This window comes from Mobula birostris, chromosome 21 (assembly GCF_030028105.1).
Source record: "Mobula birostris isolate sMobBir1 chromosome 21, sMobBir1.hap1, whole genome shotgun sequence".
NCBI classification, from domain to species: Eukaryota; Metazoa; Chordata; class Chondrichthyes; order Myliobatiformes; family Myliobatidae; genus Mobula; species Mobula birostris.
In genome coordinates this window covers 22,881,063-22,907,201 of record NC_092390.1, presented here as the reverse complement: position 1 = coordinate 22,907,201, position 26,139 = coordinate 22,881,063, and the positions used below count along the sequence as shown (strand labels likewise).

Sequence of the window (26,139 nt, the reverse complement as noted above, 5' to 3'; positions counted from 1 at the left end):
TAAAGTGTGAAAACCAAGGTCGCTTTTAAAATCTTTAGTTCGTGAGGTAGACACTAGAGTATAGTGGTTAGTGCCATGCGTTACAGCGCTAGCTGTAAGATTGGGGATCAATTGCCACTGCTGCCCTTAAGGAGTTTTTACATTCTCCTCATAACCACGTGAGTTCTTCTGGGTGCTCTGGTTGCCTCACACATCTAAAGGCATATGGGTTAGGGTCAGTGGGTTTTGAACATGCTATGTTGGTACCTCCTGTCCCATGATCCTCTCATATCCCTTTTGCCTATCACCTGTCCAGCTCTTGGCTCCATCCCTCCCCCTCCTGTCTTCTCCTATCATTTTGGATCTCCCCCTCCCCCTCCCACTTTCAAGTCTCTTACCAGCTCTTCTTTCAGTTAGTCCTGACGAAGGATCTCGGCCCCAAACGTCGACTGTACCTCTTCCTAGAGATGCTGCCTGGCCTGCTGCGTTCACCAGCAACTTTTATGTGTGTTGCTTAAAATTCCAGCATCTGCAGATTTCCTTGTGCTTACTGATTTGATTTTATTTGATGTAAATGAGACATTTCACTGCATGTTTTGACGTGCATGTGAGAAATAGAGATGACTTTATATGGATAGAAGAGATAAAATGAAGAAGCAAGTTGCAGCCACAAATGTGAAGAGTTAGAGAAAAATCCTTCCTCAGGTCATTTCATTCACTTTGTGCCTACAGAAAGAGTGAGTTTTGTGTTATTTGGAAGATTGGCTCTGTGCTTCATACCAATGAGGCCTGGAATTAGGGATGAAATATTAATGACAACCTCAGCTGCACAATGATCTTTCTATGAACACAAAGTATATGACATTATTTACAGCAGAATGTATCTCATCTCAGGAGAGATGTGGCTGTACCTGAGTTCCAAAATTACAGGCTGAAAATATAAAAGAAAATTGATAAAACCAGCAGCAATTGAGGGCAAATTTATTAATGCATTGGCAATCCATACTGGCAAAGTGACAATCGTAAGAGCCACTTTGTCAAAAACTGTCACTGAATCCTGCCTGTCTGAAGGAAGGAAAGTGTCCCACAAAACTGGCAGACCATACCTTCATTTGGATGCTGCTGCAGAGAGGTAGTCCCTAGAAATTCCATTTTATATCCCAACATTTATGTGTCTATGTGATTGAATTGCCATGAAGAAACATTCATTAAATGAAGCCGGGGAGTTGCCTTTGCTGATCACTGTCCGCTGTTCTCTCTCAGATCCCCACGTGGCTGATGTATTGATACAAATTGCTGCCTGAGCTTGCACTAAGGCATCCGTGTGTGATCTCCACTCTTCAAAAATACATCTCAAAGTCAACAAGTGCTGAATATGGAGAAGCAGGTCAAGGTAAAACATGGCAAGCTAAAGGTGCCTTGCCTGAACAGGTCTCAGCCCAGGCCATTCAGAGCTGGAAGGTCACTAGAAAGATCCATTTTAACTCAAAAAAGACTTGCTATAATTTAACCTTGTGACCATAGTCCTCTCCAAGCCTCCCATAAACTGTCCCAACAGTGCTCTGACTTGACCTCAAGTTTACAATGGCTCTTCTCTATGTGATGTCCTGCCCTTCCACTCCTACCCCCTCCACCACCACTGGGAGGAAGGATCGTAAACTTAAATTAAGGCAAGCTTTTTTTAAAGTTAAATTGGACCTTTCCATTCCAACAAGGACTTTCCTGCACAATACATACTCCAGCCCTGTCCTCTGCTGATCTGTTAATGATGGACTACGTGGAGGACGGGGCTTTGAGTGGAGTAAGTGTCCAAGACTAATCAACTCCTAGCACTCCCTCTGGCCTTGTGTGCAGTACAATTCTGCAGTGATAGATCCGAGAAAATACATTTGTCAGTCCACTAGTCCAATTGGCCTTTGTAGGCACCAAGGAAGTTTCACTCCTCTCAGAACCTGATGAAGGGTCTCAGCCCAAAATGCTGACTATCCATTTCCCTCTAGAGATGCTGCCTGACTTGCTGAGTTCCTCCAGCTTTTGTATGTGTTGCTCAGGAATTCCAGCATCTGTAGAACCTGTTGTATTTCTCTTAACACTGCCATGATGTTGTTCCGGATCTGACTGTACTAATTTCCTGAAGAGTACTCATTAATTTTCAAGACCATCCTGGTGGGTTGGAACAGGGATGAGGAAGGTTGATGCTGGCAAAACACAGAGCAGTCTGTGAGTTGGCTGGGGTGACTCACTCACACACCTCACCTTCCAATCTCCATTCTAGTCAGATAAAGCATAGCTCAACATACATACTTTCTGCATTAGAAATGTGAGAGTGAATGCTCTTACATTTCTTGTGAAAATAATTCCAAAAAGTGTTACCAACGAGACAGAAGGATATCAGTGCACGGGTAAGGAGGTGAAATTGCTCATGTTCACCATTGACAGAACATACAGACCTGTCCTGGAGATGGAGGACTGTGTGTGTGTTTGTGTGTGTGTGTGTGTGTGTGTGTGTGTGTGTGTGAGAGAGAGAGAGAGAGAGAGAGTGGGGGGGGAGAGAGGCTTGTTTTGTTCTTTAGTTGCTTATTGTGTTCCGTTTCATTATGTTTCCTGTTGTTCTGCCATGCATTGTGGGCATACTATATTGCCACCAAAATGTGTGACGCAAATTGAACCATTTGACACTTGCGGCTGCACCTAGCATATTTCTTGGGTGTGTTGGTCCTACCGTGAATGACACATTTCCTTGTATGTTTCGATGTAGACATGATAAATAATTCTGAATCTGAGACTGCAGGGGCAGTGCTAGCATCCTGCTCCAACACCTTAAAAGACTCGGAAAACTACAAGACCACATTCAGCAGAATCAGAATGCAACTGCCATCACAAAGAGGGTGTGACAATGCCTCTACTTTCATAGAACTTTGCACAGATTCGGCATGTCATCCAAAGCTCTGACAAACTTCTGTGGGTGCACAGTGAGGAGTGACCTGGCGAGTTGTGTCACAACCTGGTATGGAAGCACCAATGCCCAAGACCAGAAAAGCCTACAAAAGGTGGTGGATACAGCCCTCTCCATCACAGGAAAAGCCCCCTCCACCACTGAGCACATCTACAAGGAGTGCTGCCACAAGAAGGCAGCATCCATCATCAAGGACCTCCACCATCCAGGCCATGCTGTCTCCTCTCTCCTTCCATTGGGAAGGAGGTACAGGTTAGGTCCCACACCACCGGGTTCAGTGATAGTTATTACCCAACAACCATTAAGGCTACTGAATCAGCATAGATAACTCTGAACCGATCATTGAACATAACTTACAGACTGACTCTACAACTCATGTTCTGAGTATGATCTATCTGTCTATTTATCTATCTATCTCTCCATTTATCCTTTATATGCACAGTTAGTCTTTTGCACATTGGTTGTTTGTCAGTCTTTGTGCATAGCTTTTTTCCATTGACATCATTGTATTTCTTTGTTCTACTGTGAATGCCTGCACGAAAATAAATCTCAAGGTAGTATATGGTGACATTTATGCACTTTGATTACAAATTTACTATGAACTTTGAACATTTCCAATGCTAGACTGGAATCTTTAATCCCCACAGTAGTAATCAGGATTCAAAGATAAAATAGAAACGATCAGACAGTAAACCGTTCCCGAAATTTACAGGCAAGGAGCCAAGTATTCAGCTATAACCAGGCAAGCATTGGATGTATAGATGTAACTTGCTGAACCTTTAGAAATTGCTGAACCTTGGATACATACATGGAATTATGATGTAGTGGCCATTACAGAGACTTGGCTGGCACCAGGGCAGGAATGGATTCTCAATATTCCTGGATTTCAGTGCTTAAAGAGGGATAGAGAGGGCGGAAAAAGGGGAGGAGGGGTGGCATTACTGGTCAGGGATACTATTACAGCTACAGAAAGGGTGGGTAATGTAGCAGGATCCTCTTTTGAGTCAGTATGGGTGGAAGTCAGGAACAGGAAGGGAGCAGTTACTCTATTGGGAGTATTCTGTAGGCCCCCTGCTAGCAGCAGAGATACAGAGGAGCAGATTGGGAGGCAGATTTTGGAAAGGTGCAAAAATAACAGGGACTTTAACTTCCCTAATATTGATTGGCACCTGAATAGTTCCAAAGGTTTAGATGGGGCAGAGTTTGTTAAGTGTGTCCAGAACGGATTGCTGTCACAGTATGTGGACAGACCGTCTAGGGGGAATGCCATACTAGATCTAGTACTAGGTAATGAACCAGGTCAGGTCACAGATCTCTCAGTGGGTGAGCATCTAGGGGACAATGACCACTGCTCCCTGGCCTTTAGCATTATCATGGAAAAGGATAGAATCAGAGAGGACAGGAAAATTTTTAATTGGGGAAAGGCAAATTATGAGGCTATAAGGCTAGAACTTGCGGGTGTGAATTGGGATGATGTTTTTACAGGGAAATATACTATGGACATGTGGTCGATGTTTAGAGATCTCTTGCAGGATGTTAGGGATAAATTTGACCTGGTGAGTAAGATAGAGAATGGTAGGGTGAAGGAACCATGGGTGACAAGTGAGGTGGAAAATCTAAGGTGGAAGAAGGCAGCATACATGAGGTTTAGGAAGCAAGGATCAGATGGGTCTGTTGAGGAGTATAGGGAAGCAAGAAAGGAGCTTAAGAAGGGGCTGAGAAGAGCAAGAAGGGGGCATGAGAAGGCCTTGGCGAGTAGGGTAAAGGAAAACCCCAAGGCATTCTTCAATTATGTGAAGAACAAAAGGATGACAGGAATGAAGGTAGGACTGATTAGAGATAAAGGTGGGAAGATGTGCCTGGAGGCTGTGGAAGTGAGCGAGGTCCTCAATGAATACTTCTCTTCGGTATTCACCAATGAGAGGGAACTTGATGATGGTGAGGACAATATGAGTGAGATTGATGTTCTGAAGCATGTTGATATTAACAGAGAGGAGGTGTTGGAGTTGTTAAAATACATTAGGACAGATAAGTCCCCAGGGCCTGATGGAATATTCCCCAGGCTGCTCCATGAGGCGAGGGAAGAGATTGCTGAGCCTCTGGCTAGGATCTTTATGTCCTCGTTGTCCACGGGAATGGTACCGGAGGATTGGAGGGAGGCGAATGTTGTCCCCTTGTTCAAAAAACAAGGAGAGGAGACATGATAGTCTGCGTAATTATAGACCCGTGAGCCTTACGTCTGTGGTGGGAAAGCTGTTGGAAAAGATTCTTAGAGATAGGATCTCTGGGCATTTAGAGAATCATGGTCTGATCAGGGACAGTCAGCATGGCTTTGTGAAGGGCAGATCGTGTCTAACAAGCCTGATAGAGTTCTTTGAGGAGGTGACCAGGCATATAGATGAGGGTAGTGCAGGGGATGTGATCTATATGGATTTTAGTAAGGCATTTGACAAGGTTCCACATAGTAGGCTTATTCAGAAAGTCAGAAGGCATGGGTCCAGGGAAGTTTGGCCAGGTGGATTCAGAATTGGCTTGCCTGCAGAAGGCAGAGGGTCGTGGTGGAGGGAGTACATTCAAATTGGAGGATTATGACTAGTGGTGTCCCACAAGGATCTGTTCTGGGACCTCTACTTTTCGTGATTTTTATTAACGACCTGGATGAGGGGGTAGAAGGGTGAGTTGGCGAGTTTGAAGACGACACAAAGGTTGGTGGTGTTGTAGATAGTGTAGAGGATTGTCAAAGATTGCAGAGAGACATTGATAGGATGCAGAAGTGGGCTGAGAAGTGGCAGATGGAGTTCAACCCGGAGAAGTGTGAAGTGGTACACTTTGGAAGGACAAACTCCAAGGCAGAGTATAAAGTAAATGGCAGGATACTTGGTAGTGTGGAGAAGCAGAGAGATCTGGGGGTACATGTCCACAGATCCCTGAAAGTTGCCTCACAGGTGGATAGGGTAGTTAAGAAAGCTTATGGGGTGTTAGCTTTCATAAGTCGAGGGACAGAGTTTAAGAGTCGCGATGTAATGATGCAGCTCTATAAAACTCTGGTTAGGCCACACTTGAAGTACTGTGTCCAGTTCTGGTCACCTCACTATAGGAAGGATGTGGTAGCATTGGAAAGGGTGCAGAGGAGATTTACCAGGATGCTGCCTGGTTTAGAGTGTATGCATTATGATCAGAGATTAAGGGAGCTAGGGCTTTACTCTTTGGAGAGAAGGAGGATGAGAGGAGACATGATAGAGGTGTACAAGATAATAAGAGGAATAGATAGAGTGGATAGCCAGCGCCTCTGCCCCAGGGCACCACTGCTCAATACAAGAGGACATGGCTTTAAGGTAAGGGGTGGGAAGTTCAAGGGGGATATTAGCGGAAGGTTTTTTACTCAGAGAGTGGTTGGTGCATGGAATGCACTGCCTGAGTCAGTGGTGGTGACAGATACACTAGTGAAGTTTAAGAGACGACTAGACAGGTATATGGAGGAATTTAAGGTGGGAGTTTATATGTGAGGCAGGGTTTGAGGGTCGAAGGGCCTGTACTGTGCTGTACTATTCTATGCTCTAAATTTCTGGAATCTACTGATCAATGGCAATTGTTGCAGACTGCCTGTTGGCTGCATTAACTGCACATCCAGCAAATTCAGCCAGCTGCACAGGGAATGGTTGTTCATTCCGTTGGGCCTGCTTCAAACCTGCTTGCTCCTTCCAGGATGAATCAGATGTAGATTCTCTGTTTACACTTCCTGTCAGCAGAGATTGTCCTCTGTCATAATTACTATTCACCTCCTCAGAAACTGAACATAATTATTTATGGATCTTCACTGCAGATGGAAGAAATGAAAATTTGTGGTTACAATGCTCCATAAGAATTTTTTCACACGAAAGGATGTTTTTGTTATTGTCATAACAATGAATTTATAATTTGATCAATTGATTCACATCAGTATTAAATCATATTCAGAAGCACAATAATTTATAGAAATGTATTTCATATAAGAAAGTGATCGATTAAGATGCACTAAAGTATTCTGTTAAAGTCCATTGCAAAACATTCCAAGTGGCAAGATCAAAATTGAACTCTGCAGTATTTTCAGTTTACAATGCCAGTGTTTTGACCCAATCAGCAATCTTTCTCATTGATTATGTAATCTGGCTGTGATCTAAAGCATGCCAAAATTATAACCTGCTGACCTAAATCTGTAATCACTCCGGACAGAGCTGCAGCAAACCTACTGAGATCCATAATGGGACTGTCTGGATCAGAATCAGAATCAGGTTACTGACACTGACATAAAGTATGTTGTGAAATTTGTTGTTCTGTGGCAGCAATATAGTGCAAGATATAACATATACTACTAATTACAATAAGAAAAATATATTCAAAATTTAAATAGGTAATGCTAAAAGAAAGCAGAATAGTGAGGTAGTGTTTGTGGGTTCATTGGCCAGTCAGAAATTTGACAGCCGAGGGGAATAAGTTGTTCCTCAAAGTTCAAAATTTATTTATTATCGAAGTATGTATACATTATACAACCTTGAGATTCATCTCCTAACAGGCAGCCACGAAACAATGAAACCCAAAAAACAAATCCCATATATATGAAAAAAGACTGTCTAACACCTAATGTGTAGAGAATTAAAAAACCACATCATGCCCATAAGAAAATAAAAGAATAAAATAACCCATAAAAAAGACCATCAAACATCCAATGTGCAATGAAAAAAAATTATGCATATATTAACTACAAGAAAATAGTGTTTCTGAACTGAAGTCCACAAGAAAGTTCAAAATGCATGGTTCAGTGCAGAGCCAATTAAACATCGCGGAGCAGCGATCTTAATCAGCCTGTACCTCACCTCAGGCCCCATCACCATGACCTTCCCAATCTGTCCCAGTGCTTAACTCTCCATCTGAACAACGGGATCTGCCACTTGTATACGCCGGACTTCACCGCCTCGATTCAGCCTGTTAATCTCCATCCAAACATCGTGTTCAGTCACATCGATACTCTCTGGGGCCTGGACCCCGCGGCTTCAATCCAGCCTGTGTGTCCAACCGTTCACGCTCTCGGTGGTGGGCCTAAAACATTTGAGTGTGACTGTTCAGGATCTTCCCTAGCGATAGTAACGAGAAAAGGGCATGTCTTAGGTGGGGTCCTTAATGATGGATGCTGCGTTTTTGAGGCATTGTGTTTTGAAGATGCTCTTGATGGTTGGGAGGCTGAGTTTACAATCCTCTACAGCTTTTTCCAATCTTGTGCAGTGGTCTCTCCCTTACCAGACAGAATGCATGGTTCATCTGTAGAAATTTGCTCGAGTTATTTGGTGGTATAGCAAATCTCTCCAAACTCCGAGAAATTTAGCCATTGTTGTGCCTTCTTCATAACTTTGCATAATCCTTTAGAGATGCTGGCAACTATGAACATATCTAAACATGTAACCCAACCAGATAGAAATGTCATATATTTAGCCAGATCTTTCTAGCCAAATCTGTAATCTACCTAGTCAGATCAGTAATCTGCAAAATTTGGATTAGAACCTGGCATGTCAGATGCACAGCATGGTGAACTGGTGTAGGTCAAGTACTTGCAGCCATTGTGTCAATGACGAAGGTGAATGCAGTTAAATACATGGCAAGATTCACAGTGCTTTGTGTCCCCAAACATTACAGCGTATACACCAAGATCACCAGAAGGATTACAGTATTTCAATGTCACTTTAAATTATTCATCAGGTTTGTAGCGCTGCACAGTTAATTCGAATATATTATTTTAACCCCCTCCCCTTAATGGAACTAATAGATTTGAGCTCTTTTGTTGCAATCTCTTTTCATTAACGATCCAAAGCTGTGGTATTTATAAATATTTCAGGAGCTGTTGCATTTTTCAAAAGTCTAATGTGAAGTCTATGGGCCATAAATTGAATTTTATCCCATTGTTTACATTCATCTCAATTCATTATGAGGCCTGGTTTTTATATTAAAGTAAATTGTTTGGCTATTTAAATCAGCCCTCGGTGACCTAGAGAAGTCTGCTCATTTGGGGTGCAAGATTATACAGTATGCCTATCACGAGCAGTAGGTAGCCCCTGGTCATCCAGTTAAAGACTGGCTCACTGGAGGCTCGGACATAACAAAATGCAACAGGTACTGGTAGTTGATTATTCATTTCAAACCAGTTACACAATATGGGCAATCTGTTGTCCTTGCCCTGTTGTTTCACAGAACCACTGAAGGTGCAGGTGCAAATTTGTGAGGTCAAACAGCATTCACAGGGATGAATGCCCACTGTATGGAATTAGTTTTACCATCAATACAAAGACTCAGTGTCAGATTAAGCTCCTCCAGGAAAACAGAATTAAAATTCCTCAATCTTGGAGAAAATTTACAGGAACTGGAAATAATGATGTTAATAGAAATATAGAGAAATGGTGGGGAGAATTGAGGACGAAAGGAGGAGAATGTGGGATATATTTTCCTCTAGACAGCGATGGGTAGGTCTACAGACCAGTTTGGATGAAGAAGGAATATTTCGTGCATGGCCCAGTCTTGTTGAGTGTGCAGACTATTTAATGTACTATGCCATAATGTTCAATGTTCTGAACTTGGACTACAGAAATTAAGAATCTTACGACACAGTACAGGCTCTTCGGCCAATGATGTTGTGTTGACCTTTTAACCTACTCTGTGATCAACCTAACCCTTTCCTCCAACATAGTCCTCCATTTTTCTATCATGCATGTGCCTATCCAAGAGTTTCTTAAATACCCCTGATATATCTGCCTCTACCGCACCCTTGGCAGGGTCTTTCATGCACCCACCACCTTCTGTGTTACCTCTGACATCCCCTTTACCCCTTCTCCATTGAACCATAGAAACTACAGCACAGAAACAGGCCTTTTGGCCCTTCTTGGCTGTGCCGAACCATTTTCTGCCTAGTCCCACTGACCTGCACACGGACCATATCCCTCCATACACCTCCCATCCATGTATCTGTCCAATTTATTCTTAAATGTTAAAAAAGAACCCGCATTTACCACCTCGTCTGGCAGCTCATTCCATACTCCCACCACTCTCTGTGTGAAGAAGCCCCCCCTAATGTTCCCTTTAAACTTTTCCCTCCTCACCCTCAACCCATGTCCTCTGCTTTTTTTTCCCCTTGCCTCAGTGGAAAAAGCCTGCTTGCATTCACTCTGTCAATACCCATCATAATTTTATATACCTCTATCAAATCTCCCCTCATTCTTCTACGCTCCAGGGAATAAAGTCCTAACCTATTCAACCTTTCTCTGTAACTGAGTTTCTCAAGTCCCAGCAACATCCTTGTAAACCTTCTCTGCACTCTTTCAACCTTATTTATATCCTTCCTGTAATCTGGTGACCAAAACTGAACACAATACTCCAGATTCTGCCTCACCAATGCCTTATACAACCTCATCATGACATTCCAGCTCTTATACTCAATACTTTGATTAATAAAGGCCAATGTACCAAAAGCTCTCTTTACGACCCTATCTACCTGTGACACCACTTTTCTCCTCCAATCACCTTAAAATTATGCTCCCACATATTAGCCATTTCTACCTGGGGCGAAAAATCTGTGGCTATCTACTTGATCCATGCCTCTTGTCACCTTGCTCACCTCTATCAAGTCATCTTTCATAAACCCTTGCTCCAAACAAAAAAGCTCTAGCTCACTCAACCTTTCCTTGTAAGACACGCTCTCTAGTCCAGGCAGCATACTGGTAAAACTTCTCTGCACCCTCTCCAAAGCTTCCACATCCTTCCTATAGTGAGGTGACCAGAACTGAACATTCTGTTCCAAGTGTGATCTAACTGGAATTTTATAAAGCTACAACAATACCTCACGGCTCTTGAACTGAATTCCCCGATTAATGAAGGCCAACACACCATATGCCTTCTTAACAACTTTATCAACTTGTGCAGCAACTTTGAGGGATCTGTGGACATGGACTTCCAAGGTCCCTCTGTTCCTCCACACTTAAGAATCTTGCCATTAACCCTGTATTCTGCCTTCAAATTTGACATTCTAAAATGATTCACTACACACTTTTCTAGGTTGAACTCCACCTGCCACATCTTAACCCAGCTCTGCATCCTGTCATTGTCCCACTGTAACCTCCAACTTTCCACACTGTCCACAACACTGACAAATTTCATGCCATCTGCAGTCTTACTACCCCATCCTTCCACTTTCTACATTCAAGTCATTTATAAAAGTCACAACAGCAGGGGTCCCAGGACAGATCCCAGCAGAAGACCACTGATCATCGACCTCCAGACACTCCACCTACAAACATCTATGGGCAAGCTAATTCCATATCCACAGGAGAACACATGCTAACATAATTGTTTTACTCTGTTTTTATGTCATGTGCAATTTGATTGAATACAAGTTTTAAAATAGCACATTTTAAGCTCCACACACTTCTACTTTACATCCTCACTAACTTATGTTGTCCTCTTGTCACTTCTAAACCTCCCCCCACCTTTTTATTCTGGCACCTTCCCCCTTCCTTCTAAGTGCTGAAAAATGGGCCTCAGCCCAAAGTGTTGATGGTTTACTCTCTTCCGTAGCTGCTACCTGACCTACAGTGTTCCTCCAGCATTCTGTGTGTGTAGCTTTGGATTTCCAGCACCCGCAGAATGTCTTGTGTTTGTTAGTGTAGCTAAAACATTGCCACATTCAACACCCCCACTTTCACAGTGACAAATATGGCAAAACGTATGCACAGCTTTGCACACTCTCTTCATGGAAATAAAATTACTGCCAATGTTAAAACCCGAAATAAAAACGGAAAGTGCAGAAGCACTCAATGGGTCAGGCAGCATCTGTGAAAAGAGAAGTAGTTAACATCTTATGTCAAAGACCCTTTGTCAGATATTTGAGAGATAAATGCTCCAGTCACATTGAGACGGACTGTTCTGGATTCCTTCTGCACTTTGAATTTAGACCCTGTACCAGCCCCGCAAAGCCTAGTGTTGCTTCCATTTTTGTGATGTAGTAGTCCCAAACCCTCTCACTCCATGCACAAGTGGTGAACAGGCAGAAACTAATATGCCCCTCGTGATCATCCTGTTGGTCTTCTGACTGAATGTAAATATTTGAAAATTATTTATACAAAATTAAAAATAATAAATTTGCTTAATAACATCTAATTGGTATAAATTAAATGAAATTATTAACATTGATTACAATGCAGCTTTAAAAAAGTCAAAAGGTTTCACTAATATTTTTAGTGAAGAGCATCACTACCATTCAAATGAATGGGGCCGTGCTAAATGTGTTGGCTGTAACTGGTGTAGGATGGAGGAGATGGGTAAGAAGTGCATCCAGATCCCTCTACTCTATGCTTAGTGATTGGTTCACAGGTGGGGCCACAGGTCTGATCTCCAGCTCTTGCTAGACTTCTGCACTGCCTCATGCAAGTGTGCAGACCAGAATGAGTCCAGAGTCAGATACAGATTTACGGTATTTATCATGTTTACATTTAGATATATAGAGAAATGTGTCATTTGCATTAACAACCAGCAAACCCAAGGTTGTGCTGGGGACAGCTCACGTGTCACCACACATTCTGGTGCCAACATAACATGCCTGTAATGCTTGGCAACACAGAGCACAACAAGAACAGAACAACAACAGCAAAACAAGCCCCTTTCCCTCCCCCCCCCCACACACACACTCTCTCTCTCTCTCTCTCTCTCTCTCCCCCCCCCCCCCCCCCCCCCCCCCCCCCAGGACAGGCCTCTAGGTCTCCAGTATTCAGGCATCAGCCACTGGGCTTCAATTTCCAGACTTCTGATCAACCTTTGGGCTTCAATCCTTCGGTATCCATCCCCAGACAAGCCAGTGATCGGACCCTGACCTCTGGCTCGAACTCTGGGCGTGTTGACTCACTGGCCCTTGTGCCTCCTCGTGCCTCCACATGCCTCCTACTTGCACAGACAACCAATCCCAGGACCCATTGATCTGGGACAGCCTGACATCCATGGTTCCTTCCATTAGCTGTCCATATCACTGGCATTTGGATGCAGAGCGCAGAACTGAAGCCCGACCTCACATCACTCTCTCTAAACCCTAACCTGACCACTAACTCCCCTTTCTGTCCCGAAAACCATCCCGACACACTTAAAAAAACAACTGTCTGAGCTGCAGTGTTAATGGAGGCTGCAATTTAGTGCCAATGTTCCCTCTAATTTGTAATGACCAGTGAGCACAAAAGTCTTGTGCTGTGCATTATTCTTGCCCAGTGCAACAACATGTACACACGAGGAATTCTGCAGATGCTGGAAATTCAAGCAACACACATCAAAGTTGCTGGTGAATGCAGCAGGCCAGGCAGCATCTCTGGCATCTCTGTTAGTCCTGACGAAGGGTCTCAGTCCGAAACGTTGACTGTACCTCTTCCTAGAGGTGCTGCCTGGCCTGCTGCGTTCACCAGCAACTTTGATGTGTGTTGCGTTAACATACACACAGAATTTTTAAGTGGAAGCAAACCTGAAGCTATTCTAAGGATGATAAACTACCAAGTCCAGTTTATTGTTCATTGTTTAAAACCATTCCACTTTAAATTAACTAGCAGTTCTTTTGCACTTCATGCCCTTTGCTTCTTTGGAATTTGACATAGTGAATCAATAATTTCTTCAATAAAAACAGTATAAATAAATCAGTTCTAAAATCTGCAGACAAATCACCTCAAACTCCACGTTGTCAATACCGTTTGCATCAGAAACCAGAAAAAGACATGTGATTCGTGAAATATAATTAACCTGCCAACAAGGTAGAGGGTGACAACCATCTGTGCGCAGTTTAAATTCGTTTGTGCGCTAGTAGCAAAAGATGTGTGAGTGCACACACGTGGACACCCGAGAGGGATCATTGTTCGGTGCCATCCTAACCCATGTGCAGTTGGCGAGGAGTCACTAAGGTCAAAACTATGAAGAAGCGTTAATTGTGTTCAGAGCAGAGAAGGCCAAAAGAGAAATTAATAGAGATCTTTACAATCATTAATACGTTGAGAATTACAGATAAAGAAGATGTATTTCCAGTGGCTGTAAGGCCTCAAACTGGGAGAAAAATCAGGCGACTGATAGGAGAAACAATGGCAGCAGAAGGAAAGCTTCCTCTCACTGATGGTTAGGTTATGGACAGAAATGCATGATAAGGTGGTTGAAACACATTCTAATACAGTATTCAAAGAGAATTGGATAAACCACCGAGAAACATAAAAATTTGAAGGAAACAGCCATGAGTTGTGGAGTGGAACTATCTGGATTGCTCTTGCTAAGAATCAGATTCAGGATTCATGATTCTCACAGTTCTCCAACCCCAGGACAGGCTGTCTTCGACCTCTGACCTTCAGCCTCCAGCAGGCTCAGGCTCACAGATATTAGGCTTAGACTTTTCCAGTGAATTTGCAGAGATTCACAGACTTGGGCTCCAGCCAACGGGCCTCAGCAGACTGATTGGCCCATTTGGCTTCCTTCTGTGCTGAATTGTGCTTTGATTCCAAGCTTCAATGGTCTTACAATTGAATAATACAGTCAGTCTGCTGATGTCACCACATCCCATCAATAGCAGATCCTTTTCTCTGGTCAACGCTGCCTGAGAAAATTATTGCTAAATGTGTTCAAATAATATACCCAGTGATGGAAAATCTAGCCTGCATCTAGCTTACAGAAGGAAAAAAGCATCAAGCCCATTAACTTTGCTGGATTCAGTCTAAATAAATCACTGTTTAGTGACATTCCAAGGCTAGTGGCATACTCTGACTGACAATCAGAATCAGGTTTATTATCACCGACATAAGTTGTGACATTTGCTGTTTTGTGTTATTCACTTACAGGATGTTGGGGTCGCCAGGTAAGCCAGGATTTATTGCCCATCCCTAGTTGCCCTTGAGAAGGTGGTGATGAGCTGCCTTCTTGAACCGCTGCAGTCACTGAGGTGTAGGTACACCCACGGTGCTATTAGGGAGGGAATTCCATGATCTTGGCCCAGTGGCAGAGAAGGAACAGTGATATGTTTCTGAGTTAGGATGGTAAGTGACTTGGAGGGGGATTTCCAAGTGGTGGTGTTCCCAGATATCTGCTCTTCTTGTCTTTCTCTATGGTAGTGGTCGTGGGTCTAGAAGATGCTGCCTTAGGAACTTCGGTGCGTTGTCGCAGTGCGTCTTGTATATAATACATACCGCTGCAACTGTTCGTCGATGGTGGAGGGGTTTGGATGCTTGTGGAGGAGGTACCAATCAAGTTGGCTGCTTATACTGGATGGTGTCAAGCTTCTTGAGTGTTGATGGAGCTGCACTCATCCAGGCGAGTGGCGAGTATTCCATTACACTCCTGACCTGAGTCTTGTAGATGGTGGACAGGCTTTGGGGAGTCAGGAGGTGAGTTACATGCCACAGGATTCCTAGCCTTTGACCTGCTCTGGTTATATGTCTAGATCAGTTCAGTTTCCTGTCAATTGTAAACTCTAGGATGTTGATAGTCGGGAATTCAGTGATGGTGATGCCACTGAATGTCAAGGGACGATGGTTAGAGCTTTTCTTGTTGGAGATGGTCGTTGCCTGGCACTAGCATGGCTCGAATGTTACTTGCCACTTGTCAGCAGAGCCTGGATATTGTCCAGGTCCTGCTGCATTTGGATATGAACTGCTTCACTATCTGAGGAGTCACATTGTGCAGTCACCCACAGTGTAGAAATATATAAATATAGATAGTATATCACATATATAATTAAACAAGTAGTACAAAAGAGACTGAAATAGTGAGGAAGTTTTCATGGACTGTTCCGAAATCTGATGGTGGAGGGGAAGAAGCTGTCTGAAAATGTTGAGTGTGCGTCTACAGGATCCCGTACTTCTTCCCCCATGGTAGTATTGAGAAGAGGGCACATCTTCTGTGGTAGGGGTCCTTAATGATGGATGCCGTCTTTCTGAGGCATTACCTTTCGAAGATGTCCTCGATAGCGGGGAGATTAGTGCCCATGATGAAATGTCGGGCGAAGAATACACTTTTAATTTTGAAGCTCTAAAGGCTCAATCCTTCACTGAAAAACCAGCAGACTTTACTTATGCTTTACGGGAAATCAAATCTCCAACAGCAGCCAGTATTGAAAGCAAAAACAGAACATTACTGAAAAGTAAAAATTAAGAAGGCTTTGAGGGAAGGAACTGAGTGTGCACCAACTTACAGAATATTGATGCTCTGAACCACCGCGATTTCTGCTGTGGAAATTTTGTATTCTGGCAAGATTCTACATCTGCTTTCTGAAATAAATAGAGCAATGGTTGCTTTTCTCTGTGTAAAGAGTGGCATCCTAGACCATGTCCACCGAGAGTAAAGCTTATTCCACTCTCTCAGGAACCAACCACAGACTCACCAGAAAGGAAGTCAGATACAGAAACCTGCAAAATATTTATAGGAGTGATTTAAGTTTGTTAAGTATCTGATATGTGACCCAAATTGTTAATATTTAGCATTCCTTTTGGGAAGACTAGAATATAAAATCAAAGATGTAATGCTGAGTCTTTATAATGCATTGGGCAGACTGCACTTGCAGTATTGTGATTGCCTTATCAAAGAAAAGGTGTGCTGGTCCAAAAGTGGCTCACAAGAATGATTCTGGGAATGAAAGCGTTAATGTATGAGGAGCACTTGATGGCTCTGGGCGTGCACTCACTGGAGTTTAGAGATCTCATTGAAAACCTATGGAAATTTGGAAGGCCAATATACAGTGGGTGTAGAGAGGATGTTTCCTGTAGTGGGGGAGTTTAGTACCAAAGGGCACAGCATAAGAATAGGACATCGCTTTAAAACAGAGATGAGGGGGAATTTCTTTAACAAGAGAGTGGTCAATCTCTTGGAATTCATTGCCACAGGTAGCTGTGGAGGTGAAGTCATTGGGTATATTTGAAGCGGAGGTTGATAGGTTCTTGATTAGTCAGGGCATCAAAAGTTATGGGAGAAGGCAGGATAATGGGATTGAGAGGGATAATAAATCAGTCATGATGGAACGGTGGAGCAGACTCGATAGACTAAATGGCTTAACTCTGCTCCAATGTTTTATGGTCTTGTAGCCGTGTAGTTCCACAGATGTATCGCATTCACGGAATGAATGGCCTTTTGGTCCATCATGCCTCCATTTCTCCTTTGGCCTATTTATTTCCTATAGGTCAGTACATTACTACCCTGTAAATTACTGCAGAAACCTTTGCAATAGGGCATCGCAAACTGAAATAGCCTGCATTGTGTAAACATAGAGTTTTAATTGACAGCCAATAGTCGGAGTACAGCTCAGAGCAGACTGATTGCCATTATAAAGGAAGTAAAATCAATTTGCTTATAAAATGGAGTCTACTTAAAGAGTGGAGAGCAAGTACAGCAGCTATTCATAATAAAGGTAATGAATGGGCTACATATAAATTATAAGCTGAAATTTAACTCAAGTCTCCAAGCTTTGCCTGGCCGTTGCATTATCACTTTTAATAACCTTAAAGAATTTATATTCCCATCTCTTACCTAGCTTAATAGCCACTCCAAGCAACTATCCTCAGGTTAATAATTGTTCTGCCACCAGCAACAATTTTTCAATATCTTCTACTTCATAAACCTTCACTGAGCTAAGCACATATCAAACCTCCATGGGCCGATGCAAATATTAACAACTTGGGTCAGATCTAATGTCCTGCTTTTTTTTCAGCAAAATCATGATCTTTGCTCAGTGGCCACTTCATTAGATATCTCCTGTTCCAATTAAAGTGGCCACCGAGTGTGTGTTCGTGATCTTCTGCTGCTGTAGGCCTTCCACTTCAAGGCTCGATGTGTTGTGCATTCAGAGATGCTCTTCTACGCACCACTGTTGTAATTATTTGAGTTATTTGGTTATTTGAGATATTGTCACCTTCCTGTCAGCTTGAAACCTATCTGGCCATACTTCTCTTGAGATGGTAAAGAGTTAACTTTGTCTGCTGACATGTAAGAAATTAGCCATTAAACTATGCCGCTGGTTTCCTTGCCTTACTTGCAGAATGTAGTGATCTAATTACACTTTGTTCTCAACTATCTAATCACGCACATTGTTCCGGGTGTCTGATCTTTATACTTCTGTCTGAGGTGATCAAGTGGCCTTTGTCTCTGACTATCACTGTTGCTGGGCATGTGACTGTGAGGGGTAGCTAAAGAATTGCTTTCTGCATATGTGAGAAAGATGGTATAAAAACTCTATCTCTGTGCTTTTGCAGAGAGAACTCCGTGGCTGACTCTGTGAGAGTGCAGAAGGAGGGTTCTCTCTCGTAGCTTGCTGCTAATGAACGTGGAAAAGAATTAACTGTGGTACTTGTTTCATTACATCGGATTGATCACCGTTGACACTCTGACCTCTCTCATTAACAAGGTTTCACCCACAGACCACTTCTCAGTGAATGCTTTTTTTTTGTTTTTTGCACCATTCTCTGTAAACTCTAGAGACTGTTGTGTGTGAGAATCCCAGGAGATCAGCAGTTTCTGAGATAGTCAAAACAGCCCATCTAGCACCAACGATCAAAGTCACATATCTTCCCCATTCTGCTGTTTGGTCTAAACAACAACTGAACCTCTTATACATGCCTACATGCTTTTCTGCATTGAATTTATGCCTCATGATTAGCTGATTAGATATTTGTATTAACGAGCATGTGTGCAGGTGTACCTAATAAAGTGGCCATTGATTGTATATCTAAGGTACGACTGTACCTAGGCACATTTCAAGTGCCAGACTAGAATATTGGACTCGTGGAAAACTAAAATTATGGTATAATATGAAGAGTTATTTTCTGATTATCATCAACAGATCAGGCTTTCCTCGCTCTCTCTCTCTTCGTCAATGCTGCCTGGCCTGCTAGTTATTTCTAGAATTTTCTGTTTTTTATTTTTAGATTTTCAGCATCTGCAGTGTTTTGTTTTAATTAGCACTCAACTGATTTACATAACAATGGTAATCACTGCTATTTCACTTAGGCATTCTGAGATTATTTTCACATCCTTTTGTTCTTGTTCCAACAATTCTGTTTGTTTTTTTCATTCTTACTTTCCCACCCACTCCTTTTGTTCTTCCTATGCTCAGACCTTCTACTGTATTTCCCGGTATCTCACAAATTTCCTTCAGCTTCAATATTAACTCTTCTGTCTGGGTCGCCTCCAACCTGATGGCATGAGCATCGATTTCTCTAATTTACAGGATTTTTCACCCCTTCCCCTTCTCTTTTCCCTTTCCCATTTCTAGCTCTGGTCTTATGCCTTCTCTTCTCTTCACCTGCCTCTCGCCTCCCTCTGGTGCCCCTCTTCCTTTCCACACTCCTCTCCTATCAGATTCCTTCTTACTCAACACTTTACGCTTTCCACCTATCACCTCCTAGCTCCTAATTCACCCCCCCCCCCTCCACCCACCTACCTTCCCCCCTCACCTGGCTTCACCTATCACCTGCCAGCTTGTCTTCTTCCCCTCCCTCACCTTCTTATTCTGGCTTCTTCCCCCTTCCTCCCCAGGCCTAATGAAGGGTCTTGGCCCAAAACATTGACTATGTTGCCTAACCTGCTGAGCTCCCCCAGCATCTTCAGAATCTCTTACGTTTCAAATATCAACTATTCCTTTTTTCCACAGATGCTGCCTGTTCTTATTTCACATAGCCAGGATCCACAGTATTTTGCTTTTGATAAAACATATCACGTTGCACAATATCTCAGCACAGCCACGGTTTAAAAGACCTCTCCCAAAAGTGGTTATTTTCAGCTACACTGTCTTTTCTTCCACTTCTAGATCCCCATCGCCATGAGTGTCTCCTCCTTCCTCACCTACGACCAGCCGACGCTACCTTGTTGTGGAGTGCATCAGGGACATCTGGCTCACAAGCAGTTTGAAATGCAGGCCCACAAGGACGCTCCAGATAGCCACAGAGAGCCTGGCACAGAACTGAGCACAATAGCAACAGTGACATGCTCCGGCAGCCATATTCAGTGACCCAACCCAGCCTGAGGCCACCCACAATGATGGACTAAACGAGGACAAGGCCCAGAGAGCCGAAAGACACCAAGGGAGGCCTGTGGCCCAGGACATAAATCATAGTTAATGCAGAGATACTGCTGTCAGAGGTCAGACTGAAAGTGATGCAGATTTCACTGAAATTTTTTTGTTTTAGTTTGTACTGACTTTATTTGTGCAGTATTTTTTAAAAAAAGAAAGGAACGAACTTGTACAGATTTTCTTCAGTATTCTTGTCTTTAACAATCCACCTGTATATACGTGAGTTATTTAACATGGTGTAAAGATGCAGTATTTTTCATAAAGAATATGCTTTGAAAATGACAAAACTGAAATAGCTAATGACAATTGTGCATTTATTTTCAGTCTGTTAGTCTTCAGTGTTTATAGAATTGGAATGCTAATTGAAAATGTGTTGTATTATTTAAAATCTATTACTAAAACAGATCTCTTTTTTTTGTAAAATAGAAAATAATTGTCATTTTTAGCCAGTTTTCTCTGCAACATTGACTTACATTAAGCAGATCCAAGTCATTGTCCTGTGGTATTTGCCTTTAAGTACGTGTGGTAATTATATGGAGCAAAAATTAGTTAGTAATCCACTTTATGCACTTAGTCACCCCAACAGATAAAAACATAATCAAGTATTTGGCATTTTTCACAAAGTTATTATGAGTTCTACAGGAAGGCAATTGGGACCTGGTTAAAATGAAATATTCTGAAGCAACTGAGCAGCAATATGCAATAATTAGACTTTTTCTAACACTTAAAGCTCATCAGTCTTGTAAAATGTGAAGGGGAACAGAATCACCGGGTTGCCTATGAATTTCCAACAGTGTTTAGCCCATTTTCATATCTCCACCAAAAGACAGGAACAATAATAGAAAATAGCCTCATTTCCCAAGGTAGAGGACAGTTTAACAAAAATGGCAAAGTTACATTCTGGTTCCAACCAGTCACTTGGGCTCCAGGCCCAGAGACAGAGGCTTAAATATATCAGGCTTCATCATATTCACTTCAACTAAAGGAAGCCTGGGGTAATACTGATATTAGGGGAACAAGAAATGTTTAACAGCGCCTGATTATGGATATTCATGAGGACCAAATTGTTTTTATTCAAGTGGCTGAGGGATTTATGCACATTTGTTGAGCAAGTCACACTTTCTAACATTTTGTAACAATGCTCCACAGAAAGTGCTTTCAGGACAATAGAGAGAGAGCTGATTGGGATCTTGATCCATGGGAATGAAAATTTGACAGCAGCCATACTATTGAGGTGGTAGTGAGGAAGGCAAATACAACATCAGCATTCATTTCAAGAGGACTGAACCATAAAAGCAAGGATGTAATGCTGAGGCTCTATAAGGCTTTGGTCAGACGGCACTTGAAGTATTGTGAACAGTTATGGGCTCCATATCTAAGAAAAAAAGTGCTGGCATTGGAGAGGGTCCAGAGGAGGTTTTCAGGAATTATCCCAGGTGTTGTGTCTGTGCACAACTACATATCAATTAAATAAAAGCACGCACATGGGTGATGGCTTTAACTGGAGCATTCACATTGCAGCGAGAGAGCAATGTGCATGCGTAGGCAACAGCACATGCGCAGCCAACAGATCAATAAGTAGTGCTAAGGGAAGGGCCATTGCTCTGAAAGAAATACATCCATACATTACACTTCCTCCCCATTTAGATTAATGCAACATAAAACTGTACCTGTACAAAACATTCAATTTCTTTTTCATAAACCTATATTCTAAATAAACATGATTTCACAATAACAGTCCATAACTAACTTCACAGTTCTAAAGGTTCAGTCTTTTGGGTGGTGCTCTGTTTCTTTCAGCATGACGGCTCTGGACCTGTGGAGTGTCATCAGGTTTGGCAGGTGTCTTGTCTAAGACAATGTTCTCAGTTTCCGGTGTCACATTGCTGTCAGTGACATGATCGTCACTGAGAGGTAAGTCTGGTGACTGTAATGTGTCCATCTTGTTGGATGCAATTGACTCAGGTGAGTTCTTCAGTTGATCATCCAGTATCTGTTCCACATGCCATCTCCATGTTTGATTTCCAACATCCACTGTGTACACCAGTGGTCCAGTTCTTGTAGCTATCCTACCGGGTGTCCACTTATCTTCTCCATAATCATGTACAAGGGCTTCCTGTCCAACCTCGAAGCTCCTTGCTGCTTCACGTGGCAACTGGCTGAACTGTTTATTCTGCACTTCCCTCTGTAGATCTGGTTTCAGGAGGTCTATGTGAGATCTCAGATTCCTGTTCATGAACAGCATTGCAAGTGTTTGATTTGTCATTCCAATACACAAGAAGGAAGTTGTCCACCTTGTGCTGCAGAGGAATGTCGCCCTTGTCCATCACTTTAATGGGTTTCTTGAAGGTTTGGGTAAACCTTTCAGCTAGTCCATTCATTGCTGGGTGGTGAGGAGCTGGCTTGAAATGTCTGATGCTATTTTTCTTCATGAACAGTTGGAATTTTTCTGACATGTATTGTGGTCCATTGTCACTCACAATGTGTTCTGCTAAGCCATTTCTGGTGGAGACAGTCTTTGCTGATGTGGTTGAGTTCTTTGTTTAACCACCGCCCACTTCGAATGAGCATCCACAGCAATCAGAAACATGGAGTCGATGAATGGCCCAGCAAAGTCAATATGTATTCTTTGCCATGGTGACAACAGCCACTCCCACGGGTGTAAAGGTGCCTGTGGGAATGTATTTTGAACTTTCTGGTATCCTGAAATGCTTTTGGCCAAGTGTTCAATCTGTTTATCTATTCCCGGTGACCATACGTAGCTCCGGGTGAGACCCTTCATCGTGACTGCACCCAGGTGTCCTTTATGCAGATTCCCTAACACTTTGGTGTGCAGCTTAGAAGGAACCACAACACGAGATTCGTACATCAGTGTTCTTTGACATACCGACAGTTGTTCTCGTCACACTGAGAACTCTGGAAACATAGAGTTACCATGAGTTAGCCATCCTTGCGTGGTGATTTCATAGACTTTTGACAATGTCAGGTCAGTCCTTGTTTCCCTTTGTATTTCCAAATTTGTTACCGGCAACTGGTCCACCAATGTGGTGTGGAATACTTCTTCCAGGTCACAGTATGAAGACTTTTCTTCTTCAGTTGCCAATAGAAGAAGGCATGACAAGCCATCAGCATTGCTATGTTGTTTGATACCCTTGAGCACTATGTCATAAGAGTGGGCTCCTAGGAATAGTGCCCAATGTTGTAATGAGGTAGCAGACATCACTGGGACTGAAATGGACACAAGGGGCTGGTGATCTGTCACTAGAGTAAATTTTTGTCCATAGAGGTGGTGGTGGAACTTCTTTATTCCCCATACTAAACTAAAGGCGTCTTGGTCGATCTGTGCATAGCTGTGTTCTGCGCTCATCAGTGATCTTGAAGCAAATACAATCGGGTGTTCAGATCCATCTTTCATAATGTGTGACAAAATGGCTCGGATGCCATAAGGGGACGTATCGCACACCAGTCTGATCGGCAGAGATGGGTCATAATGGATGAGCAGTTTATCCGATATCATTAGTCTCTTTGTTTGCTTGAATGCTCTTTCACATCTTTCTGACCATTCCCACTTTGCTCCTGTCTGTAACGGTGCAGTGAATGGATGCAACACTGTAGCAATGTTTGGGAGAAACCGGTGGCAGTAGTTTACAAGGTCCAAGTATGACCTGAGCTGTGACATATTTTCCAGTTTGGGTACTTGCAGTACTGCTTCAATCGTCTCTTGTGACTTATGTAAGCTATTCTTGTCAATGACATGTCTACAATATGAGATCTCATTCTTGAAAAACTCACATTTCTCTCTCTTTGCATGCAGACCATACTCACTCAGCCTGCTAAGCACTTCACCAAGGGTCTGGAGGTGCTCTTCATCATTTTCGGCAGTCACGATGATGTCATCAAGGTAACATTGTGTTCCTGGGATATCTTGGAGCACCTGTTCCATTGCTGTTGCTGGGGCTGATGCAATGCCAAAGACAAGACAATTATACTGGAACAGACCCTTGTGAGTGTTGATGGTGAGGAACTTCCTGCTTGACTCCTCAATCTCCATTTGCAGGTAGGCTTGTGACAAGTCAATCTTTGAAAACCTCTCCCCACCTGCCAAAGATGCAAAAATGTCTTCTATTCAAGGCAGGGGATACTGCACAGTATGCAGCACTGGGTTGATGCTCACCTTGAAATCCCCACATATGCGAATAGCTCTGGCCTTCCCCTTCTTGATCACTGGGACAATGAGCATGGCCCAATCGCTCCTCTCAGCCTTGGAGAGAATTCATGACACCTCCAAGCACTGCAGTTCAACTTCCAACTTAGGATGTAGTGTGTAAGGCACCGAATGCGTCTTGGAAACTTGGTGTTACTGTTTTATCCAGCTCAGTTCTGGTCTAGATGCCTTCAAGTTTACCAATCCCCTTCTCAAACAACTTCTCATTAGCGTTAAGTAGCTATGCAAGCCTCTGGTTAGTGCTACAATTTGGGCTGCCATTGCTTATTGATGTCCCAGGGAGAGCTTTGATTGAGTGTTAGTCTAGTTGGATTTTTCTCAACCATTCATGTCTGAAAAGTGCTGGCTCTCCAGGTTTCAACACACAAAGCTCTAATTGGTTGTGTTTGGCCTCCATACGTCGCATTTACTTTCAGTTTGACTTTGGGAGACACCTTTTCACCTGTGTAAGTCTTTAGCACCGCTGAAGTCTTCTCTAATGGTATTTTAGAAAACACTGTTGTGGTCAGCCTCTGAAATTATAAACAAAGTTGACCCTGTATTCAGCTCGATTTTCAGTCTTACACTAGACACATCTATTGTGATCCAAATAATGTTGTGATCTGCTTCAGTTTTACTATGCAGTTCTAGGCATGACAGCTCACCTTTGTCAGACTCTATATTGTCTGATTCTGTTTCACATTCGGTGACTTTATGCATTAGTTTAGTTTTGTGGTTGAGACTTTTCACTCGGTTGTGCTTTTTGTCTGCCTTGCATATTCTTTCTATGTGACCTTGTCTGTGTCACTTTCTGCAAACTTTTTCTTTTGGCTTTTTTCACCAGTCAGGAACATTTTGTGCATTTCATATACTAACCTCCTTTCCTGCAGTTCTGCTGCACCCTTTGCTGCAGGCTCTAACGATATTGCAATGGTCAATGCCCGTTCTAAGGTTAGGTCTCTTTCTGCCAGTAGCCTCATTTGAGTGCTTTGACTATGCATGCCACACACAAGCCTATCCCTTAATCCATCAAAAAGTCCATCTGTAAAGTCACAGTCCTGGGAAAGTTTGCGCAGTTCTGCAAGGTATTCAGAAAAGCTTTCATCTTTTGATAGGATCCTTTTGTAAAATCAAATCTCTCAACTATTACCAGCTATTTAGGGTTCAAGTGATTTTGTAAAATTGTAACAATTTCGTCGAACATCTTGCTTTCTGGCTTTACAGAGGTTACTAAGTTATCTAAGAGTATGTATGTTCTTGGGCCCATTAAGCTAAGAAGTGTAGGGGCTTTCTTTTGCTCTTCCACATTGTTCACCTTACCATAGATCCACCATCTCAATATATGACTCCCAGCCTTCATTACCGCTATCAAATTCATCAACTTTCCCAACTGAACCCATCACCACATTATTTTCGCTCTAAATTCAGTGCGTCTTTCACCGTTGCTCTGCACTGTACTCATGCATCTGTTAGCATCTGTGACGGACTTCTCATGTTGTTTAACTCTCGCTGTTTCGTTCCGCAACTGTCGGTGCAGCTGGTGATATTCTCTGACATTCAGGATCATACTCGTCGCCAATTTGTTGAATCTGTGCACAACTACATATCAGTTAAATAAAAGCACGCACGCGGGTGATGGCTTTAACTGGTGTATTCACATTGCAGTGAGAGAGAGGGAGAGAGACAGACAGGACAATGTGCATTCATAGACAACAGCACATGAACAGACAACACATCAATATGTAGTGCTAACCCGGGGGGGGGGGGGGGGGAGGTGATTGCTTTAAAAATAATAGATCCATACATTACACCAGGGTGTGGCGCATGGCCAAGTGGTTAGGGCGTTGGGCTCACAATCTGAAGGTCATGGGTTCGAGTCTTGGCCAAGGCAGCGTGTTGTGTCTTTGAGCAAGGCACTTA

At 42.8% G+C, this 26,139-nt stretch overlaps 2 protein-coding genes across 5 annotated transcripts in view; one reads left to right on the top strand and one right to left on the bottom strand.

Moving 5' to 3' along the window:
- Positions 1 to 20,253, top strand: part of LOC140185676 (leucine-rich repeat transmembrane neuronal protein 3-like) — a 335,256-nt gene extending 315,003 nt beyond the window's left edge. The window contains exon 3 of the mRNA XM_072239179.1: positions 19,752 to 20,253. Coding sequence (XP_072095280.1) covers positions 19,752 to 19,952 — 201 coding nt within the window. The 3' untranslated portion in view covers positions 19,953 to 20,253. The remainder of the gene's footprint in view (positions 1 to 19,751) is intronic.
- The window catches only part of LOC140185675 (catenin alpha-3-like), a 1,719,142-nt gene that overhangs the window by 1,283,946 nt on the left and 409,057 nt on the right, over positions 1 to 26,139 (bottom strand). The window lies entirely within an intron of this gene.